At 35.8% G+C, this 22,863-nt stretch overlaps 1 protein-coding gene across 1 annotated transcript in view; it reads right to left on the bottom strand.

Moving 5' to 3' along the window:
* The window catches only part of RPH3AL (rabphilin 3A like (without C2 domains)), a 599,751-nt gene that overhangs the window by 414,350 nt on the left and 162,538 nt on the right, over nt 1-22,863 (bottom strand). The window contains exon 5 of the mRNA XM_053707379.1: nt 15,767-15,896. Within this exon, the coding sequence (XP_053563354.1) occupies nt 15,767-15,896 (130 nt within the window). The remainder of the gene's footprint in view (nt 1-15,766; nt 15,897-22,863) is intronic.

Genomic DNA, 22,863 nt, shown 5'->3' with positions numbered 1-22,863 from the left:
AATGCTACTCCCTTCTTCCTATTCTGACATGGGGTACCTCTAACCTCCCCTACCCATCCCATCTTAAGTTTCAAAAGTTCCGCTTCCCTCAGGTGGGTCTCCTGTAGGAAGACTATATCTGGCTTATAACGTTTAAGTTGCCACCAACGTTCCATGATGCTAAATTAAGTTGAGGTCTCATTTAAACATACATCATGGGAATATAGCTAGCAGTGTGTAGTGGGGGGAAGACACATGAGGGAGAATGAGAAAAAAAAAACACAAAGGAAAAAAAACAAAAAACCTCTATTGGGTTAACATTACCAACTATCAGCGTCATAATTGTATTATAGATAACATAAATCAATATACACTTTAACTCTGTCTTTACAGAATAATACCTTTTTTTTATGTGCAAATTCTCTGACCTCCCTGGGGTCGCTCATAGTCATGGGTTCATTTTCAGAAAATATTCTTATTTTGGCTGGGTATACAACAGTAGCCTTAATGCCACTGGCGATGAGTTTAGAACAAAGGGGTGTCATCTCTTTACGCTGTATCATTTTTTCAGCCGAAAAGTCTTGAAATATAAGTATTGACTTATCTTGTATTGAAAAAGGGATTCTTTTTTTATAGTGCTGCATGACTCTGAGCTTATCCTGGAAGTTCAGGAATCTTGCTATTATTGGTCTGCTCCTATTTGTTCCATCGGATAAATTTCTTAGTGCCCCTGTACGGTGTGCCCTTTCGACTGCCAATGGAAGGGTATTGGGGTCCATACCTAGTGCCAGCGGTAATGACCTTGATACAAACTGAATGAGATTGGAGAAATCTGCGGTCTCTGGTAGACCGATTATTCTAATATTTTTGCGTCTATTCCGATCTTTGAGCTCATTCAGTTTATATTGGACATTAACCAGTTGTGTTGATTGCTCTCATATAGTGATTGCTTGTCGTGCATTTGTATCTTCTAGGTCTGAAAAGGAAAAAAAAGGAAAAAAGAGCCCAGACGCCTACCCTAGGGGGCTAGGTTTAAGTATGTATTAATATTAAGGTAAAATTAAATTTATTTACATACTACATGTATATAAAATCAAAAGAGCAATGGTTATACAATGGCAGTAATAAAAACAATATAAAGACAGTTGAGATTAATACTTCATGGATCCATGATCATAAAAATTGGGTATTAATAGAAGATTATACAATCGGTAAAAACAGTTGAAAATATAACCAATAAAAACAGTGGTAATACTCAGGTATTAAATCAGGTATTCAAATATGATAAAAATTTAAAAATTAAAAAATTCAAAATGTCCCAAACCAAAAAAATATATATTATATCAATGTCCAAAGAAAATCCAAAGTAGTGTCTACAATCCTGTGGTGAACTGTGTGAGAGTCCAATAAAAATATTATGTCAAATTCCAATAAAAATAAAAATGTAGTGAGTATTCAAAATATAATGTGTTCAATAAATTGGATCCAAAAACATAGTCAAATCCAAATAGGTGATAAAGTTAAATGACGTGAAGGTTATGTGATCAGGAAAACGGTGGTGATACAGCAAAATCAAAAAGAATGAAGAAACGATGTGCTGCAATGTCCGATAAACAAATAGATATAAAAATCAAAAAATGACAGAGCAAAAAACAAACGGTCCACCTGTGGAAAAAACAAAAACGAAATATAGTGTAGAATGTCTTAAGAAAATAGCAAATAATGAAATAAGGCTTACCAGTGCTGGTCTACGCATTTCGGCCTGTGCTAGGCCTTTCTCAAGACTGGTTTATGCATATTGGAGGTTGCCTTATATAGGGTGTTTGACCGGATGTTATAAATTTCTTTCACTTCCGGTTTCTCAAACAACAAACAAATTAAGCTTAAAACTTCATTTTTCGGTAATTAATTGGAATATACAGTTTGAGGAATATAACGTTTAAGGGTTGTCTAGTTTTCGTGGCCTTTGAGATAATCCTTAATGGTAAGGTATATATTTGTTTATTAGGCTACGTTAGCCTCGTGACGTCACTTCTGGTTCTGGTTTTTTGTTACGATCTTCTAGGTCTGACATGCGTTGTTCTAATTCGTCTAACCTGTTTGTAAAAAGCTTTACCTCATTAGTAAGATTTACTATTTCAGCTTTGAGATAGTCGAATTGAGGGATCATAAGGTCTGATATTTGTTTCACTATGTCTTGGGGCTCCCTGGCTATATCTACCATGTTAGTTAATGGTGTTAAATTTGCTGAATTGTCTACACTGGTTCTGGACTTCTTGTCTCTTGTTTTGGGTGGCATAGCTAGAGTATTTAACTTGTGGTTAGTAATAAATGTATCCATATAGTGGTAGTGCAAGTGTACAAAAAAAAAAAGGTGATGTGCTCCAGAAAAAGGTGATAAAATAATATGAATGTTGTGAGTATCGTAAATATGGTGAGTATTAAATGGTAGTGATAAAAAAAGTGAGGGGGTAGTTAAATCAGCTTTTGTTTAGTGGGGAGTGTGTAGGGACCTGTCAGCTCCAGTGACCAGGTCTGTAATTGGAGGATAATATATTTTTTATAGTAAGTAGGATTCTTTTAAATCCAGGTTGACAAAAAAATAAATAAAAAAAAAATAAAAAAAAATTGAAAAGCAGAGACAATCCCAAGGTAGCAAGATAATCAAAAATTGGACCTTGCCGGCTTTAAAAAGGGTAAAGGGAGATTATAACTTTAATTTTTGGCAACCTTACCGGATCGATGGCGGTATCATTTTGAGTACCTTTATAATAAAGGGGATCTTCATAAGATGAAACGAAGATTGCTGGTGTCACAGCATAGGACCTATAGGTGGACTGGATCCAATTGCCTTCTAAGCTGGCAGCCTTAACTGTAACACAGCTGGGCGAAAGCAACTCCGGTTGCAATCAGGATTAGACCTCCACCCTGGACAGCAGACACTAGCGGTATAGCCGAATTTAGTAGGGGCGCCTGGCCCGACCAGGAAAATCTTCGTTCACTAGGGCTGTTCTCCGGAACTTCCAGGGTATCTGTGGGCAAGCCCTATGAGCGGCGTCTTAATCGGGTCCCGGTGTCACACACACCGCCTTTGTAGGGCCTTCCAGGGGCGGACCTTGCTTACGGAGACGTATCCAGGATTGAATATGAGGCTGTTATCCATGGGTACCCAGGCTCCATTCACTGATAGTAGGGATGATATGGGCCAAACCTCTCATACAGGACCAGGCTGTATGTACTGTATATACTCCCGCTCTCTGGAAAGTGAAGTTTGGTTGCGGGTGTAGTCAGGTTAATTGCAGGACACAACTTTCTTACCGGCTAAACAATAGGCAGAAACACCAGTCAGCTTATAGAAGGTTCCCTCTGTCTCTTGGCTCAGTCCGGCGTCAAGTAGTATGTACCGCCGCTCTTTGATCGCACCCGGTCGGGTCAAGGGTTGGTCAATGATGCCCAGACAGACTCGGGTGAGAGGCCTCTAAGTCACCAGGAGCGTGGACCGGACGTATAGTGAAACCCCTGAGTGCCCGGGGGCTAGTGGCAGGCTGCACTAAATGTGCTAAAGTCCGGCAGTCGGAATAGCTGGTATACGGCTGCCTAGGAAATTGCCTGCGTGATTGCAGGGAGAGCGGCTCTATCCCAACTGAGCTGCAGCACTGGATCACCGTGCTTCCTCCCCTTCCGGTCCACAATACTCATCCTTACACCTACTTCTGGCGCTCTTGACACTTTTCTTATGTAATGTGCTGTATACCAATAGAAATAAAATGAGAATAATGGTTGTGATGAGAGTGGGAAGTGACGTCACCGGATGGGGGCGTGGTTTAGGGCCGGTATTGTCAATGTCGCAGTTACTAAGTTAGATGTGTTGTGCAAGCTGTATACTTCTATGCTCTGCAATAAAATAGCGTTGTACCTTCTATGATGTGTCTTGCATCTCATGACAATGGTTCATTTAAAAAAAAAAAAAAGAGTTAAATTGAAAGAAAAAAAAAACTACATTCAAACATATATGGGAGTTATCAGTATTACATTACATTTTCCACCATGTTTTTTGAACAAGTAATATAGGTAATAGAATATAAAAATGTGCAAGTTATGTTTAGCTGATATTCACTTAAATCAACCTATTTATATATTAAAAGTATTAACATTTAAAAAAATATGTTACTGTCTAAGAATCCTAAGCAGAACTAGTGGCAATAATGTCTAAAATGTGCTTTAATTTATGGGGCTAGTGTGTAATTTTATATGCAAACACTGTCTCTTTTAAAATATAGTTCATTAAAACCATGCAGGATTTATAGTTCACGCTACCTCAGCATAACCGACTCAAAGTATTGTTCCTTCCTTTGTTCTTTTCAGAGACAAACACGTAGATACAATCTTTTTTTTCTGCTTCTATTTGTGGTTATGAACATGTTTGAAGTGTTTTTACCAGTAAAAGTCTGACGCAAGTTGTTACATAAAGCTTTGTGAAGATCAGATTCTTTGACCTCATCAAGTATTCAAAAGAAATATGCAACAGTGTTGGTGTATATTTAAGTCGGAGGTATGAAAGTATTAGAGCTGGCTCTGTATTTCCAGGGGAAATGTTTGTTGCTTTAACTACAGAACTACATATCTATTTCCAGAAAAAGAGGTTTCGCAATCTTTGCTGTTTAACACTGCTCCCTCCTGTGGTAGATGTGATAATAGCATATGGAGTCAAAGCAGCTGGTATTACAGTGCTGTGGTTTTAGGGAATTAGACAGGCAACTTTAGTAGAAGTTGAAAGTAAAAAGGATAGTGAGTGAGCAAAATACTGATGCACGCTAACTTCAGGACTTAGGATACTGTGACTGCGCTAACACGCCTAACCATGGACTTGTAGTACAAAAGTTGTGCGCTAATGGTAGCAAGGTCAAATTATATTGATTATTGCACCCAAGCTGTCATTAGTGCGTCACTTGTAATCTGATGCAATGTGTTTTAATGTTTTCTTTGGATTTTAGAAACCTAAATTAAGATCTGCTATTTGCCACTAACCTTCAGATCAAGTCATAAAACTTTATTACACATAGAGGCAAATGCACAATATGCAATTCTGTAACACACATGGAGTTGTATTTTTTTCATAAATAGATTATATTACATAACTAATTATGCTTTCAGTTCAATATAGTTTATCATTTTTAATCATACATATCTATTGTTTGAAAAGACAAATAAGTTAACAAAAAACTATATACAATTAGTTTTAAAAAAATATACTCAAGAGACATATTTTATAGTAATTGAAAACATTTAAAAGAGCAAAAGGGATCTCACACCAAACAACCATACCTGAAAACTATAAAGCAAGTTCAGATTACAGTACATTTTTCAGATTATGAAGTGTCTGTACTAAATATTTGTATCCTCTTTGTGTTATTGTTTTATATAAACCAGGGTCACCCAAATGTATGAGTATAGAGGGTCAGTCACTGAGGGAGGGGGGGGGCACATTACATTAAACTCACACTTATGCTAAAGATGATGCTTTAGAATAAAATTAGATTATAGCCACTTTTTTAAATTAAAAATTACAAGAAGATAATCAGTGATTTTAATTTAACTGTATTTGCTATTCAAATTTACTTTGGTACAAAAAGACATAGTTTAAGAACCACAAAAACATTAAACCAGGGGTGTGTCCAAGCAGCGGCTCTATGCAGTCGCACTTTTCTAAACTCTGAGAGAAAAGTATCTAATCTGCCGATTATTACTGGAATTCTACAGCTTTTTAAAATCTGTACAAGTGGTGTTGTACTATCTCAGAACAGCAAACAATATAATCTCTTAAAGGGCTGTATTTATGATCTCTGAGAGGAAAACTGACAATTGAAGCCTGGAGCGGCGGCTAATCCTCAAGCAGCGCCCCCCCCCCCTAGGAAACTCCTAGGGTATTTTGCCAGAGCTGCATAACCTAACCTAAATACCGCAATATCTAGATTATCATAAGCGGATAACACCTACCTGAATATATATATTATTACAAGCTAAGCAAGTGAACAGTGAGAGCTGGTACAAACATCAACTATGGCAATACAGACCGATGATCCTTCCAACTCCTCAGACCATCAATTGGCCAAATTAGAAGCCTTACTGCAAGCTATGCTGGACAAAGCTCCATCAGAACAGGACTTACAACTATTAATAAAGCGAGCAACACTTACAAGGAACAAGTTAAACAAACCACAATTCTTACTGGCAGAGGAATGTGATCCGACCGCAAAACAAGAGAAGATCCACACATCCATCACATCGAGCGACAAAAACATCTATTTACCCAGAAGGCGACTATCTAACATCCCCCGCTGATAAATCAAAGGGGCAAGCACAGAACAGTAAACAACATACAAAGGCAAACAATTTGAGTTGAAATCCTCAGCATGGAGCGAGATACTTTGAAAGAAATTTTTGTCTCCACATTTCTCAAGATGGCACCTAACATCATGCCGAACAGATTCCTGGAGAAAGATCTGTACCCAAGTTACACAGTCATCAACAAAGGAGGCCAGGGATTATATCCCTCTACATTTTTACGCTGCACGAAGGTACAGTTCAGGACAGGGCAGAGTGTGGAGTCAGTTCCGATGCTGTGGGGGCTCCCCTAGGTGGTCGAAGATCATGGGAAAATAAGCTCTTTATATATTTTGACCAATTTGAGGGTCAGCCTAGACCTTGCACAAATGGACATGTTGCGAGATATTGAGGGGACATTGAATGTTACTGAGACATGCCCTGCCGATGTAGTCAATAGATTTCTTGGATTAACAATGGGAACCGCTCAGAATATTCTTTTTACTAATTACGGAGATGACATGGATAAAATTGCCCTGCAAACAGACTCAGGCGGTGGATAGTATAAGCAAAAGTTCCGCTAACAGCTGACTCTTTATTCACAAGATCAGGTCACCAAGTCATATGATGTTTAGTTATGTTTCGTGTTTTGGTTATTGTTAAAACTGTTTGGTTAACACAAGTCACATGCACACTGACAAACTAGCTGGGAAGCATAGAAGAAGCAGTAACAATTAGACTAATAGTATATATATATATATATATATATATATATATATATATATATATATATATATATATATATATATATATATAGAGAGAGAGAGAGAGAGAGAGAGAGAGAGAGAGAGAGAGAGAGAGAGAGAGAGAGAGACTACAAAATCTACTACCTACAACTAACACACTGATCGCTGGAACATTATCTACACTACAGGTGCACACATCTTAGGCTTATTTTATTGCCTCCCTCGTGGCTGGCGGCCGCAGCGGCGAGTGAGAGGAAGCATTTTGAATATACGATTGATATCCCAAATAATACCAAACGTCACAAAATCTGCCAACCTTCATTTAGACCATATCGCAGGTTAGAATATACCTTGTGACACACTTATGAAACCTTATGGCAAGATCACTTATTGCAAACACTGAGTAACAATGCCCACTTATACCACTTTCAAGGTACACATTGTCTACTGTTGGTCAAGAATGTTAGTCATTAATGTATTCTAATAATCATCCCCCAAAACAGTGTGTGACGTAGAAAAAGTTATTGCAAGTGTTAATTACCAAACACATGTCCAGCTACCCTGTTTTAACTGAAAGTATCAGCTATGGTGTTGCTGGAAATAATGACGACATAATCATATAATATTTTCTTATTTTTCCTGAATTGCAGAGATGTAATTTTTCTTTTGTGTTCTTTATCTAACCCCTAGCTCTGTACTGTTATAAAGTTATAGTTCCAAAAGCGACCGAAAATGTTCAAGGGGTCAAAAAATGAGGACTGGACTTTTTATGCTATAATATCGGAATATGCTGTAATTATCTGTCATGTTTATTTAACATCTTGTAAAAGCATGTATTTTGTTGTCCTCAATAAAAATATAATAATAAAAAAAAAACATTAAACCAAGTTACATACTTTAGCCACAGTGACTATAAACAATCATCAGTGTGTATGTGTTTATGTGGGTGTGGGTGTGTGGTTGTGTGTGTATGTATATGTGTGTGTGTGGTTGTGTGTGTATGTATATGTGTATGTGTGAGTGTGGTTTTGTGTGTATGTACTGTATATGTGTATGTATGCATGTGTGGTTGTGTGTGTATGTATATGTGTGTGTGTGTGGGTGTGTGTGTATGTATATGTATATGTGTATGTGTTCGTGCGTGGGTGTGGTTGTGTGTGTATGTATATGTGTATGTATGCATGTCTATATGTGTGTGTGTATGTATATGTGTATGTGGGTGTGGTTATGTGTGTATGTATATGCGTATGTGTGGGTGTGGTTGTGTGCGTATGTATATGTGTATGTGTGCATGTGTATATGAATGTGTGTGTGGTTGTGTTTGTATGTATATGTGTATGTGTGCGTGTGTATATGTGTATATGGTTGTGTGTATGTATATGTGAAAAACAAACAAACAAAGGATATTCAGCGCTCCCTAGTTATAACAGTAACAAGGTCTTTTGTCAAGCAATGAGCGATGGAAGCAATGTAAAAGACGCTCAGCACAATGATGATGATTATAGTGATGCAGAAAAGATGATAATACGAAACAATATAGTAAAATGATTCAAGGAAATGAGATGAAAGAAAAAGTTGATGAAATATAAAAGCACAATATGGATGCACAGTACCGTGTCAAGATGTAGTCCTGAAAGTTCAGTATATGTCCGTGAAACTTAAAAGTCCAGGGTTACCATATGTGCATAGATCCTTTGGAGTAAGGTAGTCTTTCAATATGGTGAGGTATGGTCAGTTCCGGTATTTCTGCTGGTAAGTAATTTTTAGGAAATCCCAAATATCGTATCACACTTGGAGTATGGAAAAAGCCTAATAGCGGAAGCAGCTGTTGTTTAAAGGAGACTTCCGTGTCAGAGAATCCAAAATGTAAGATGCTGAAAAAGAAAAACACAGCGCATTCTCTCTAAGGGTAAAAGTTTTAATGAGACAAATCAAGCGCAAATAATAATGACACTTACAAGATGTAAATGAAAATCAGGCATTTCAAATGTGTATGATCAACTGCTCTGGATCGTTCCGTCCAATGGATTATCTACAGGATAAGGAGATGTTGGAAAAAGCCGCAAACGAGACTGGCGCCGTGATAGCTTGTGGGCACTCCATCAAGCTGGGATGATCCGGGTACGTACGTGACGTCAGAGCGTTGATGACCTCAACGCGTTTCATCCTATAACGTTAGGACTTTCTCAAGAGGATGAATGTCGGATGTTGTCGGGTGCACACATATATAGCCGAAGTAATTATCTGATTGGCTGGAACTGCGAGGAATCCCTTGTAATATAGCAAGGGATTCCTCGCAGTTCCTTGCACCCGACAACATCCGACATTCATCCTCTTGAGAAAGTCCTAACATCTTGTAAGTGTCATTATTATTTGCGCTTGATTTGTCTCATTAAAACTTTTACCCTTAGAGGGAATGCACTGTGTTTTTCTTTTTCAGCATCTTACATTTTGGATTCTCTGACACAGAAGTCTCCTTTAAACAACAGCTGCTTCCGCCATTAGGCTTTTTCCATACTCCAAGTATGATACGATATTTGGGATTTCCTAAAAATTACTTACCAGCAGAATTACCGGAACTTACCATACCTCACCATATTGAAAGACTACCTTACTCCAAAGGATCTATGCACATATGGTAACCCTGGACTTTTAAGTTTCACTGACATATACTGAACTTTCAGGACTACATCTTGACACGGTACTGTGCCTCCAAATTGTGCTTTTATATTTCATCAACTTTTTCTTTCATCTCATTTCCTTGAATCATTTTACTATATTGTTTCGTATTATCTTTTCTGCATCACTATAATCATCATCATTGTGCTGAACGTCTTTTACATTGCTTACAACGTTTTTTAAATTGCTTCCATCGCTCATTGCTTGACAAAAGACCTTGTAACTGTTATAACTAGGGAGCGCTGAATATCCTTTGTTTGTTTGTTTTTCACTATATATCCTGTTTATATTCATAGCGACACCCTATTTCAGTTAGTCTGACTTACTATTTTTGCTATTTTTCTTGCACTGGCTATTAGGGTACACTTATGTCAGTAACTAATATAACTATGGATAACACTGATAATTATTTTGGGGATTCTAACTCCAGACATTCTAGGATTAGATCATATGACCTGCTTAATACAGCGACCACGGAGTCCCTAGTGGAACTCTCAGATCCTTCAGATTTATTTAAAGACCTAGAGAAACTCCTGACCAGTGACACTAAAAAATAGCAGGACTTAATACTACTAGACAATTATGTATTACATAACATAGTTCCACGAGGCCTTAGGATCTTTAAATACCCTGCTTTTGACCTGGAAGAGGTCGAATTTAGTACAGATTGGGACAAAGCTCTGTCTGATTGTTCTATGACCCTTATTAACATTTTGATAAGGTACAGAGAATACAAACTCAAAAAGGTCAACATAGCATTAGATGCGTTATTACCTAAAATCCAACCATTTAGTAATGAAGAGAAGTGGAAAACTTTAAATGATAATATCCAAAAGAGAAATGAGAAACTTAACAAAGAGATTGAAATAAATAAGTACAAAAAATTGTGTAGAGACATGGAAGATTACAAACTGGACAGGGTGTACACATATAAGAAAACAATAATAAATCTAATGCTTCTAAGCCCCAACCCCCAAGGACCTATAATCATAAAGATCATAACAACCAACACACAAGAATAGATATTTGTAAACCATTGACACATACTGATAAGGACATGTATGAAAATAAAAATCATGTTTCCTTTAACCAAAAAAACAACGAGAACTATACACGACCTTTCAAAAATCCTGGAGAACCCAGTAGAACATTTTACCATAGGGGGGATCAACAAACTAATAACAGAACACCAAGAGGTCAAATACATCATAATTCATATGTTCCACATACCAGATCAAACCATTTTATTGATCATAACCCTACAGACATTCATTCCAAGAGACAATATTCTGAACCACATAATAAACAGAGTTCATACATGCAAAATAGATATGAACAGCCCCACTATCAAAGGGAGTCAGAACAACATTGGGACCGACAGGGAGCAAGACCCAGAATGTCAGACCGACAGTATAATGATCAGAATACAAACCAATATGTTCAGAGAAATCATAATGAGCAGCATTTTTTAGTGCGAGAGAGGGAGTCCTTACCTCACATAGACCCCCACATTTATCAGAGAACAAGGGAGAAACAAGACAGTTACAACTCGCTAGAAATTCTAAATATAGCCCAAAACCAGAAAAGAAAAAGAATAAGCGAGGATAAAGAGCAGGAAGAAAATTACAGTTGATAAAAACAAAGAAGACAATTTGTCTGATAGAATATTGGAGACAAGCGAAACCAATCTTTTGGCAAAGGGGCTGAATTATGCTCCTAAAGCTGGCCCCAACAAATTTCAAACATACATTGACATACAGCAGTATGTTGGAAAGCTCACATTGAAACGTTATTTTATCAAGAATCCCTTATATGCCAATAACACCACACAGTATGTAACACCCAACCCAAGGGAATTGGAGAAAACTGCAGATTCCATCTTAGGTTTAGATTCAGAGAACAGTCCTACCAACACACCTTTACCCTTGAGTCCCTCCACATCTAATACAGGCACTTTATCAGAGCCTGTTTTAGATTGGAGCATTCATGAAGAAAAAGAGAAAATTATTTCAACACAATTCAAAAGAAAATCATCCTTCTATCCAGTAAGGGCACAAGGTGAATATATTAGTATATTTAACAAATTGGTCAATGAAGACTTCTCAAGACTATGGGAGCAAAATAAAGGGAAGTGGGTCAATAGATTTAATGACAACCTCACTCGTGAGGAGAGGTATACACTCTCCAAATTAAAATCAGACACTAGTATAGTGATAAGGGTTGCGGATAAAGGGGGCAGGGTGGTTATTCAGAACAGGTCTGACTACATTAAAGAAGCGTCCAATATCTTAAATGATTCTAAAACATACAAAAAACTGACCTTCAATCCAGCTGAGAACTTTACAAAGAAACTCTCTAACATCCTAAAAAAAGCCAAAATGGAGAACATCATTACTAAAGATGAATTTAATTTTTTATCTGAACTACATCCCAGCATTCCACTGTTTTATCATCTTCCCAAAGTTCATAAGTCCCTTATAGATCCCCCGGGGAGACCCATTATTTCCGGAATTAATTCCCTCACTAGCAATTTATCCACATACATCGATCATTTTTTTCAACCAATAGTTAGAAACATTCCATCTTTCATTAGAGACACTACCCATGTAATTAACATATTTGAAGGATTAGTTTGGAATGATGATCATGTCTGGCTCACTTGCGACGTGACTGCCCTATATACCTGTATTCCCCACCACCTAGGCATCCAAGTTATCAGGGATAGCCTAATGCTAAGTGAGATCACACTTGAATAATCCGAATTTTTGCTGTCATGCATCAAATTTATATTAGACCATAATTACTTCAAATGTGAAAGAAATTTTTACTTGCAAACACAGGGAACCGCCATGGGCACTACTTTTGCACCATCATATGCCAATATTTACATGGGCAACTTTGAAACCAATTATATCTGGCAAAATAATCCGTTTCAGAATAATATCATTCATTATCATCGTTATATAGATGATGTTATCATCATCTGGAAGGGGGAACAATCACTCATTACCAACTTTATGGAACATATAAACAATAACAACGTAAACCTAAAATTCACTCACAATACACATAGGGACCACATATATTTTTTTAGACCTTACACTGTTTAAAGCAACAAACAATAAGATAGCGGTAAAAAATTTTAGGAAGCCAACAGATAAAAATGGTTTTCTAAAAGCTGATAGTGGCCATCTCATGAGATGAAAACATAACATTCCACTGGGTCAATACCAACGTATCAGAAGAAACTGCACACAACAATCTGATTTTGATAAAGAAGCAAATATATTAGATTTAAGGAGAAGGGTTATAACAAAGAACTTTTAGAGAATGTGAAAAAACAAGTAGAAAAAATGGATAGACATAGAATGCTTAACCCTGTGACATCTAAAAGGGAGAAATAAAGATGACAACATCAGGTTTATCACGACCTACAGTCAGGGCAGTAAGTCTATTGAGAAAATAATCAATTCCCATTGGGATATCCTCAAAGCGTACCCAATTTTAGGTAATTCACTCCCAGATAGGCCAATTATTACTTACAAGAAAAACAGAGACCTTAAGAATATATTGGCCCCTTCAAAACTGAGACCCATGACCCAGATGCCTTTGAAAAATTCTGGGAATAAAAACTGGTTGGGCGCTACTACAGGTACTAAAAGATGTTACGTAGCCAGGTGTGGTATGTGCTCCCACATTTGTAAACAAGATCATTTCTACGACTCAAAAAATGAGAACAAGTATACAATCAAAAATAGATTCTCATGCAGTTCAACATATGTTGTTTACATGCTGAGTTGCAGTTGCAATTTAATTTATGTTGGGAGAACTATGAGAAAAAGATTTAGTGAACACAAATATAACATCACACATGAACTTGAGACACATAGTGTATCTTATCATTTTAAAATTAAACATGGGTCTAATCCGGATTGCCTCAGAGCAAAAATCATTGAAGCGATACCTCCCAATAAACATGTGAATAGACTTAGAACGCTCCGTCAGAGGGAGACATTCTGGATTCACAAACTTGATACACTAAATCCAAAAGGGCTTAACATTGACCTAGACTTGAATGCTTTTATGTAAAACAATCCTGATAGTATAGGTTGTATTTATTCTGCATTCAACATCATTATATAGTTTTTATGTATTGCTGCTTTTTAACAATATTCTGGTTCATTTTATTATAATTTTTTTTTTAGGGAAATTTTATTGATTAGATAGTATGTATTTTGTATGGAATTTTAGATGAACTTGTATTACCTATAATCATTTTAAAATTCACATATTATGTTATATATTAAGCATTTTTTTACAACAATTTTAATTGTAAGAATGTCCCTGTTGTCTGGGTTCAACCGCATACAGCATATGCTACATTGCTATATTACAAGGTATTCCTCGCAGTTCCAGCCAATCAGATAATTACTTCGGCTATATACATGTGCACCCGACAACATCCGATATTCATCCTCTTGAGAAAGTCCTAACGTTATAGGACGCAATGCGTTGAGGTCATCAACACAAAAATACAGATGTTGCTATTTAATCCTTGCTCCAAGTCATTAATAAAAATATTAAAGGGTAATGGTAGAGAATGGATGACTATCTGAACAATATGAGTAATTGCGATATTCTAGATTAAATAAGGTGCAGAGAGTGAGTAAATACATTGATCATAAATTGTTACTGTATAATGAATATCAAGATTGAAAAAAGACAGTTTGAGTTTCAGTTTTTAAATTATGTGTCACATTTTCTGTTTTGCTTTTTTGTAGTTTTGTCCATCTGGTGCTTCATACCTTCTCCTGCGCATGCACAGTTGCGCTTGGAGAACACTGTGGAGTTTCCGGAAGGACTAATGAGTCACGATCGAATGGGGAACATTTAAATAGGAGTGAGTAATGAGTTTTTATTGTGTCTGAGGACGGTAGTGACCCCGAAAATGTTTACACAAATAAATTATTTGCAAATTGAAAAACAGAGTGCCTTCTAATACTAAATTATTATATATGACAATTTTGGAGTGCCCCCGGCAGCTGCCTGGGCAAAGTGTGTGCTGGATCTCACAAGCATAAATATAAAACCACACAGCACATCTATTGCATGTACCATGATATCTTCAAATACAAGTACTCGTTGTAAAACATTTTGGCAATCTTTGCATTTTCTTTGAATCACTGTGTGTCACATAATAGGAGAAAAATAATAATAATGCAGTGGAGTATCCCTGCAATTCAGCCTATTGGGTTATTGTTTCAATATGCAAAAACAGTTATTTTGTAATTTTAAACAACTTTCCAATTACTTCTATCAATTAATTTGCTATATTAGCATCCGTTGTTGAAATACATATCTAGGTAGGCTCAGGAGCAGAAATGCACTACTGGGAGCAAACTGCTGATTGGTGGCTTCACTTAAATACCTCCTGTTATTGGCTCCCCCAATGTGTTCATCTCGCTCCTATTAGTGCATTGCTGCTCCTTCAACAAAGGATACCCTGAGATTAAAGCAAATTTGACAATAGAAGTAATTTGGAAAGGTATTTAAAATCGCATGCTCTGTCTGAAATATTAATGGCTCAAACCCCTGCAATTTATTTACGGTTTGTGTATGTGTGGGTGCAAATACCCCGGATAAAGTAACTTGGGGTGAATATAAATAAAATGAGGTTCATATATTACAAAATTTAACATAAATGGCATAAAAACAATCTAAAATTTAAAATACTAGTTCAATTTGGAGTTTTTTTTTAGTGTATGTAATTGCATTTATATTAATAATAATAATGATAATTAAATATATACATCATATCGTGTGAAAAGGTTTTACCCCTTTTTACCACGTTAGATTATACAGTACGTAGTAGTTCTATATATACTGTAACTTTTTATTATGACATAAAATAAATTATTACACGGCTACAATTGTATGTGAGTCTACAAACAAAAAGAAAAACTATAAATGTGTGAAGCGAATATATATTACTCAAATTATCATAAGTAAACCAACATGGAGGCCTAATAATAAATTACCTGTTTGCAGTCTTGACAGAAGACAGATGTTGAGCCTAAGAATCCAAGCTGCTCCCCACACAAGAGGCATTGTGACATCCCATTCCCCATGACATTTTTCCTCATGTTTTCTAATCGCTCCACAAGACGTCTAAAAGCCAAGAGAGAACTGCATTATTATAGAACTCTTTAAAGACCCGCTGTCCTTTAATAACACATTACTAAAGGTTGATTTATTGAGGATAAGCAATTGCTGAAAAATAAAAGACTCTTGCTAGCAGAATTTATAAGCAGCAGGGTATTTACTGAACAAGACTTTCTTTTTTTTTTTTTTTTGAGAAACCACTTCAATTTTTCTGCCACACATGTAAAAGAAAACTATAAGGATTTCTTAAGAAAAAAATATAAGCTTTGAAAACATAATGCCAGGAGAAACAGTTACAGCTCTTCCTTTTGAAAATGTGTCAAATCCTTTACAATTGTGTCCAGTATATGAAAAGAGGAATCTGATATTTTACTGAACTAAGACCCTTTCTAAACAAATTGTCAGATAGTAGCAGTGGTTGCTTACTCCAGCATTGCATACAAAATGCATGGGCTACTACTATTTGACAAGTTAGTTTTTTTTTCAAATGAAAATTATATAAAACACACATAAAAATATAGATGAATGTAGAAAGAGAAAATCAAAACTGAAAAAAAGGCGCACAGTATTATGTGTGTATATAAACAGCACTGCAATTATAGTCTATTCAGTCTCAGTGGCTGTAAAGTTCAAAAATGTTTTTTGTTAAATGTTCAGATTCTTCTTTTTTTAGTTGGCTTCTTGAATAGGGTAAGTGTATTGTGCTTAACAGAAGGAACCTCAATCCTATGAGGTAAGTGAACAGCAGTAGAGTAGAGATGTTATCTTGGCTCCTTATAGGATCGGTAGCCTGATGTTTTCCTTTAGTAGCTTGGCCTTGAAATGGAGATACTGGACTCTCTGTATAAGTAAAGATGATTGCTTGGTTCTCTCTGTAATGGTGTCTAGACGATTCTCCGAAAGAAACCTTTGTTTAGGTAATGGCAATCCTGGACTCTCGTGTTTTCTTTCTTTTCCTCTGGTGGTGAGATATCCTGTGTCCTCATATACTCATGAGTGAGTAGGAAAAAGGAAAAGACAAGAACATAGTGTAATACTGTATGATAACAGACAATTTATTATAGACGAGTAAAATGTGCTTACATTTATAACCCCCAATCCAATATGAGGTAAGTAAATAGCATAAGTAAAAAACACCAAGCTCCACTTGCTTTTTCAATTGTGTGCTTGTCAGTATAGGAGGTTAATTCAATTGATCGTTGGTTATGCAAAAATTCACAAGTCCTTAAAGTTTGTTTGGTCTTAATAGGTTGACTAACAATATGTTAGTATTGTAGGCAAACAATAAACACTTAGCCACAGGTAGCCCTTCGTTAAAGTTAAAAAGGGATCAGAGTTCAAAGTTCCGTTTTTAAAAACATGCAATAAAAAGCAGTGTAAGCAAAGTAAAGTAAATATAAAAGTGCCGATTATAACAAAGCCTGTCAGCCCACTTTGTCAAGATATCCTTACGCGTTTCGAAGTACAAACGTTACTTCTTCATCAGAGGAAAAAAACAGTGATGTTACAGGCATCGGCGTGTTCTGGTTTTTAAAGGACATAAAAGTGGGCGTATTTTTTGGCTTGTTGGTTTGTACAGCAGTTAGCGTGTGACGTATGCAATGATGCGTACGTATTGCTCGATGTACTGAATAGCGGTTGCTATAGCAACCTTTTAGCGTTATTATTTTCAATTGTAATGAGCATTATTTTGAAATATAAATTAGAGAGGTATGTATTCAGATGACAACTTTGTTCAGTGTCGGCTATATATTTAAAAAGACCGGGGGCTGACAATCAGTAAGCAAGCTTAAACCCGGGAACAGTGATTAACCTGATGTATAGAAAAAGAGCGCATATTTGTTACACTGATTTTTTGCTTCTATGTTAGTATAATCAGTAGGATATGTGACTGTTCTGACCCTAACGGTAGATTAGGAATAAACAGAAACAAAACAAATATTGGTTTACCTCTCTATATGCCTATGATAGTATGATCTCTATGTGGAAAGCATGAAAATATAAACTTCTTTATATTTTTATAGTAGGAATTATTAGAAAACTGATATGAAAAAGAAAAAAAGAGAAACTATAATATATTAAAAGTTTCTGCTTTTGATCCCTATAATTCTATATAATGATACTTGTAGATGTGGCCAACAGGGTCCCTATCTATTCTAAAAACATTATTTCATTTAGCATTATTATTACGATTTATACTGTAATTCAAAATGGATACACCTCAGCTAATATCTATTGGGTGATGGTAATTTAGATGATAATAGTACTGAGGATAGATTGTGTTAGTACCTAAAATGAGGAAGGACTATTAGGATGTTAGAAATCCTTAGCTCTTAGGTGTTCTTTTTTATATTAGTATGTGTTATATATAATAATATTGTCTTTTTTATATTAGTATGTGTTATATATAATAATATTGTCTTTTTTATATTAGTATGTGTTATATATAATAATATTGTCTTTTTTATATTAGTATGTGTTATATATAATAATATTGTCTTTTTTATATTAGTATGTGTTATATATAATAATATTGTCTTTTTTATATTAGTATGTGTTATATATAATAATATTGTCTTTTTTATATTAGTATGTGTTATATATAATAATATTGTCTTTTTTATATTAGTATGTGTTATATATAATAATATTGTCTTTTTTATATTAGTATGTGTTATATATAATAATATTGAGAATTATGGTTCTATAGTAACATATCAGTTTTCTAATAATTCCTACTATAAAAATATAAAGAAGTTTATATTTTCATGCTTTCCACATAGAGATCATACTATCATAGGCATATAGAGAGGTAAACCAATATTTGTTTTGTTTCTGTTTTTTCCTAATCTACCGTTAGGGTCAGAACAGTCACATATCCTACTGATTATACTAACATAGAAGCAAAAAATCAGTGTAACAAATATGCGCTCTTTTTCTATACATCAGGTTAATCACTGTTCCCGGGTTTAAGCTCGCTTACTGATTGTCAGCCCCCGGTCTTTTTAAATATATAGCCGACACTGAACAAAGTTGTCATCTGAATACATACCTCTCTAATTTATATTTCAAAATAATGCCCATTACAATTGAAAATAATAACGCTAAAAGGTTGCTATAGCAACCGCTATTCAGTACATCGAGCAATACGTACGCATCATTGCATACGTCACACGCTAACTGCTGTACAAACCAACAAGCCGAAAAATACGCCCACTTTTATGTCCTTTAAAAACCAGAACACGCCGATGCCTGTCACATCACTGTTTTTTTCCTCTGATGAAGAAGTAACGTTTGTACTTCGAAACGCGTAAGGATATCTTGACAAAGTGGGCTGACAGGCTTTGTTATAATCGGCACTTTTATATTTACTTTACTTTGCTTACACTGCTTTTTATTGCATGTTTTTAAAAACTGAACTTTGAACTCTGATCCCTTTTTAACTTTAACGAAGGGCTACCTGTGGCTAAGTGTTTATTGTTTGCCTACAATACTAACATATTGTTAGTCAACCTATTAAGACCAAACAAACTTTAAGGACTTGTGAATTTTTGCATAACCAACGATCAATTGAATTAACCTCCTATACTGACAAGCACACAATTGAAAAAGCAAGTGGAGCTTGGTGTTTTTTACTTATGCTATTTACTTACCTCATATTGGATTGGGGGTTATAAATGTAAGCACATTTTACTCGTCTATAATAAATTGTCTGTTATCATACAGTATTACACAATGTTCTTGTCTTTTCCTTTTTCCTACTCACTCATGAATATATGAGGACACAGGATATCTCACCACCAGAGGAAAAGAAAGAAAACACGAGAGTCCAGGATTGCCATTACCTAAACAAAGGTTTCTTTCGGAGAAACGTCTAGACACCATTACAGAGAGAACCAAGCAATCATCTTTACTTATACAGAGAGTCCAGGATCTCCATTTCAAGGCCAAGCTACTAAAGGAAAACATCAGGCTACCGATCCTATAAGGAGCCAAGATAACATCTCTACTCTACTGCTGTTCACTTACCTCATAGGATTGAGGTTCCTTCTGTTAAGCACAATACACTTACCCTATTCAAGAAGCCAACTAAAAAAAGAAGAATCTGAACATTTAACAAAAACATTTTTGAACTTTACAGCCACTGAGACTGAATAGACTTTTTTCAGTTTTGATTTTCTCTTTCTACATTCATTTACCACAGTGACAAGGGTACACTGTATCACTACATAGGCAGCACGTATACATCCTATAGAACATAAGCAACATTTTATTTGCTTAGAGCACATAGTGAATCCTAAATCTCAGAACATTAGTATCTGTCTCATTATATGATACAATAATTACCTACATAGTAGCAGTTTAGTTCTAGCGCGGGTGCACCTCTTTTTATCCATAAAAATATAGATAGTGACGTTCCACTTTCCTTTCATATGGCCCTGAAAAATCCATTCATAATCAACCAAAGCTTTAATACAAAAATGTTAAATGAATCCCCATAGTGTTTTTTCACTATTTAGACCACTTGTTTTCAAACCTGTCCTCAGGCCTCTCTAACAGGCCAGATTTTCAGGATTAGCTTGGGTGAGAGCAGGTAAAATAACCATTGGCTAGATTACGAGTTTTGCGTTATAGGTGAAAAAGCAGCGTTATGGCTCTTTTTCACTACTGCTGGTATTATTATTTGCAGGTATACCGCACACTTTTTTGGCCGTAACACAACATAACTACCTCAGCTTTCAAAAAGTCATTTTTCAATGGGACTTCCATAGCGCCAGTATTAAAAAGTTTGCCTGTCCGGCCAAAAAGTGAGCGGTACACCCTATACCGTCAAGATCCAATGCCATAAACTGAAAGTCAGTAAAAAAAAAAAAAACTCATAACTAAAGTGCTAAAAAGTACACTAACACCCATAAACTACCTATTAACCCCTAAACTGAGGCCCTCCCGCATTGCAAACACTAAAATAAACATATTAACCCCTAATCTGCCGCTCCGGACATCGCCGCCGCTATAATAAACATATTAACCCCTAAACCGCCGCACTCACGCATCGTAAACACCAGTTAAATATTATTAACCCCTAATCTGCTGTCCCTAACATCGCTGCAACCTACATTACTGTTATTAACCCCTAATCTGCTGCCCCCAAAATCACCGCCACTATACAAAGTTATTAACCCCTAAACCTAACCCTAAGTCTAACCCTAACACTCTTAACTTTAATATAATTTAAATAAATCTAAATAAAAATTACTATCATTAACTAAATAATTCCTATTTAAAACTAAATACTTACCTGTAAAATAAACCCTAAGATTGCTACAATATAACTAATAGTTACATTGTATCTATCTTAGGTTTTATTTTTATTTTGCAGGCAAGTTTGTATTTATTTTAACTAGGTAGACTAGTTACTAAATAGTTATTAACTATTTACTAGTTACCTAGCAAAAATAAAAACAAATTTACCTGTAAAATAAAACCTAACCTGCCTTACACTAACACCTAACCTTACACTACAATTAAATAAATTACATTAATACAATTAACTAAATTACAAAAAAACACACTAAATTATACAAAATAAAAAAGAAATTATCAAATATTTAAACTAATTATACCTAATCTAATAGCCCTATCAAAATAAAAAAGCCCCCCCCCAAAATAAAAAACCCTAGCCTAAACTAAACTGCCAATGGCCCATAAAAGGGCCTTTTGCGGAGCAATGCCCCAAAGAAATCAGCTCTTTAGCCTGTAAAAAAAAAATACAAACACCCCCAACAGTAAAACCCACCACCCACACAACCAACACCCCCCCCCCCAAAATAAAATCCTATCTAAAAAAAAAACTAAGCTCCCCATTGCCCTGAAAAGGGCATTTGTATGGGCATTGCCCTTAAAAGGGCATTTGGCTCTTTTTCTGCCCAAACCCTAAGCTAAAAATAAAACCCACCAATAAACCCTTAAAAAAACCTAACACTAACCCCCGAAGATCCACTTACAGTTTTTGAAGACCTGACATCCATCCTCAACGAAGCCGGGAGAAGTCTTCATTTAAGCGTCAATAGATAAAATTCTATCAGCCAATCGGCATTCAAGGGACGCCATCTTGGATGACGTCATTTAAAGGAGAATTCATTCTTGAAGATCCGTCAACAGAAGAGAATGCTCTGCGCCGGATGTCTTGAAGATGGAGCCGCTCCGCGTCGGAAGGATGAAGATAAAAGATGCCATCTGGATGAAGACTTCTGCCCGTCTGGATGACCACTTCTTGCCGCTTGGATGAAGACTTCTCCTGGCTTCGGTGAGGACTTCTTGCCGCTTGGATGAAGACTTCTCCCGGCTTCGTTGAGGATGGATGTCCGGTCTTCAAAAACTTTAAGTGGATCTTCGGGGGTTAGTATTAGGTTTTTTTTAAGGGTTTATTGGGTGGGTTTTATTTTCAGGGCAATGGGGAGCTTAGGTTTTTTTTAGATAGGATTTTATTTGGGGGGTTTGGTTGGGTGGGTGGTGGGTTTTACTGTTGGGGGGTGTTTGTATTTTTTTTACAGGTAAAAGAGCTGATTTCTTTGGGGCAATGCCCCACAAAAGACCCTTTTAATGGTCATTGGCAGTTTAGTTTAGGCTAGTTATTAGTTATTATTTTGGGGGGCTTTTTTATTTTGATAGGGCTATTAGATTAGGTGTAATTAGTTTAAATATTTGATCATTTCTTTTTTATTTTGTGTAATTTAGTGGGGTTTTTTTGTAATTTAGTTAATTTTATTTAATTAATGTAATTTACAGTATTTAATTGTAGTGTAAGGTTAGGTGTTAGTGTAACTCAGGTTAGGTTTTATTTTACAGGTAAATTTGTATTTATTTTAACTAGGTAGCTAGTAAATAGTTAATAACTATTTATTAACTAGTCTACCTAGTTAAAATAAATACAAACTTACCTGTGAAATAAAAATAAAACCTAAGATAGCTA

The sequence above is a fragment of the Bombina bombina genome, chromosome 3 (genome assembly GCF_027579735.1).
Source record: "Bombina bombina isolate aBomBom1 chromosome 3, aBomBom1.pri, whole genome shotgun sequence".
Taxonomy (NCBI): Eukaryota; Metazoa; Chordata; class Amphibia; order Anura; family Bombinatoridae; genus Bombina; species Bombina bombina.
The sequence above is the reverse complement of the archived record's forward strand: the minus strand, read 5'-3'. Positions and strand labels throughout refer to the sequence as shown.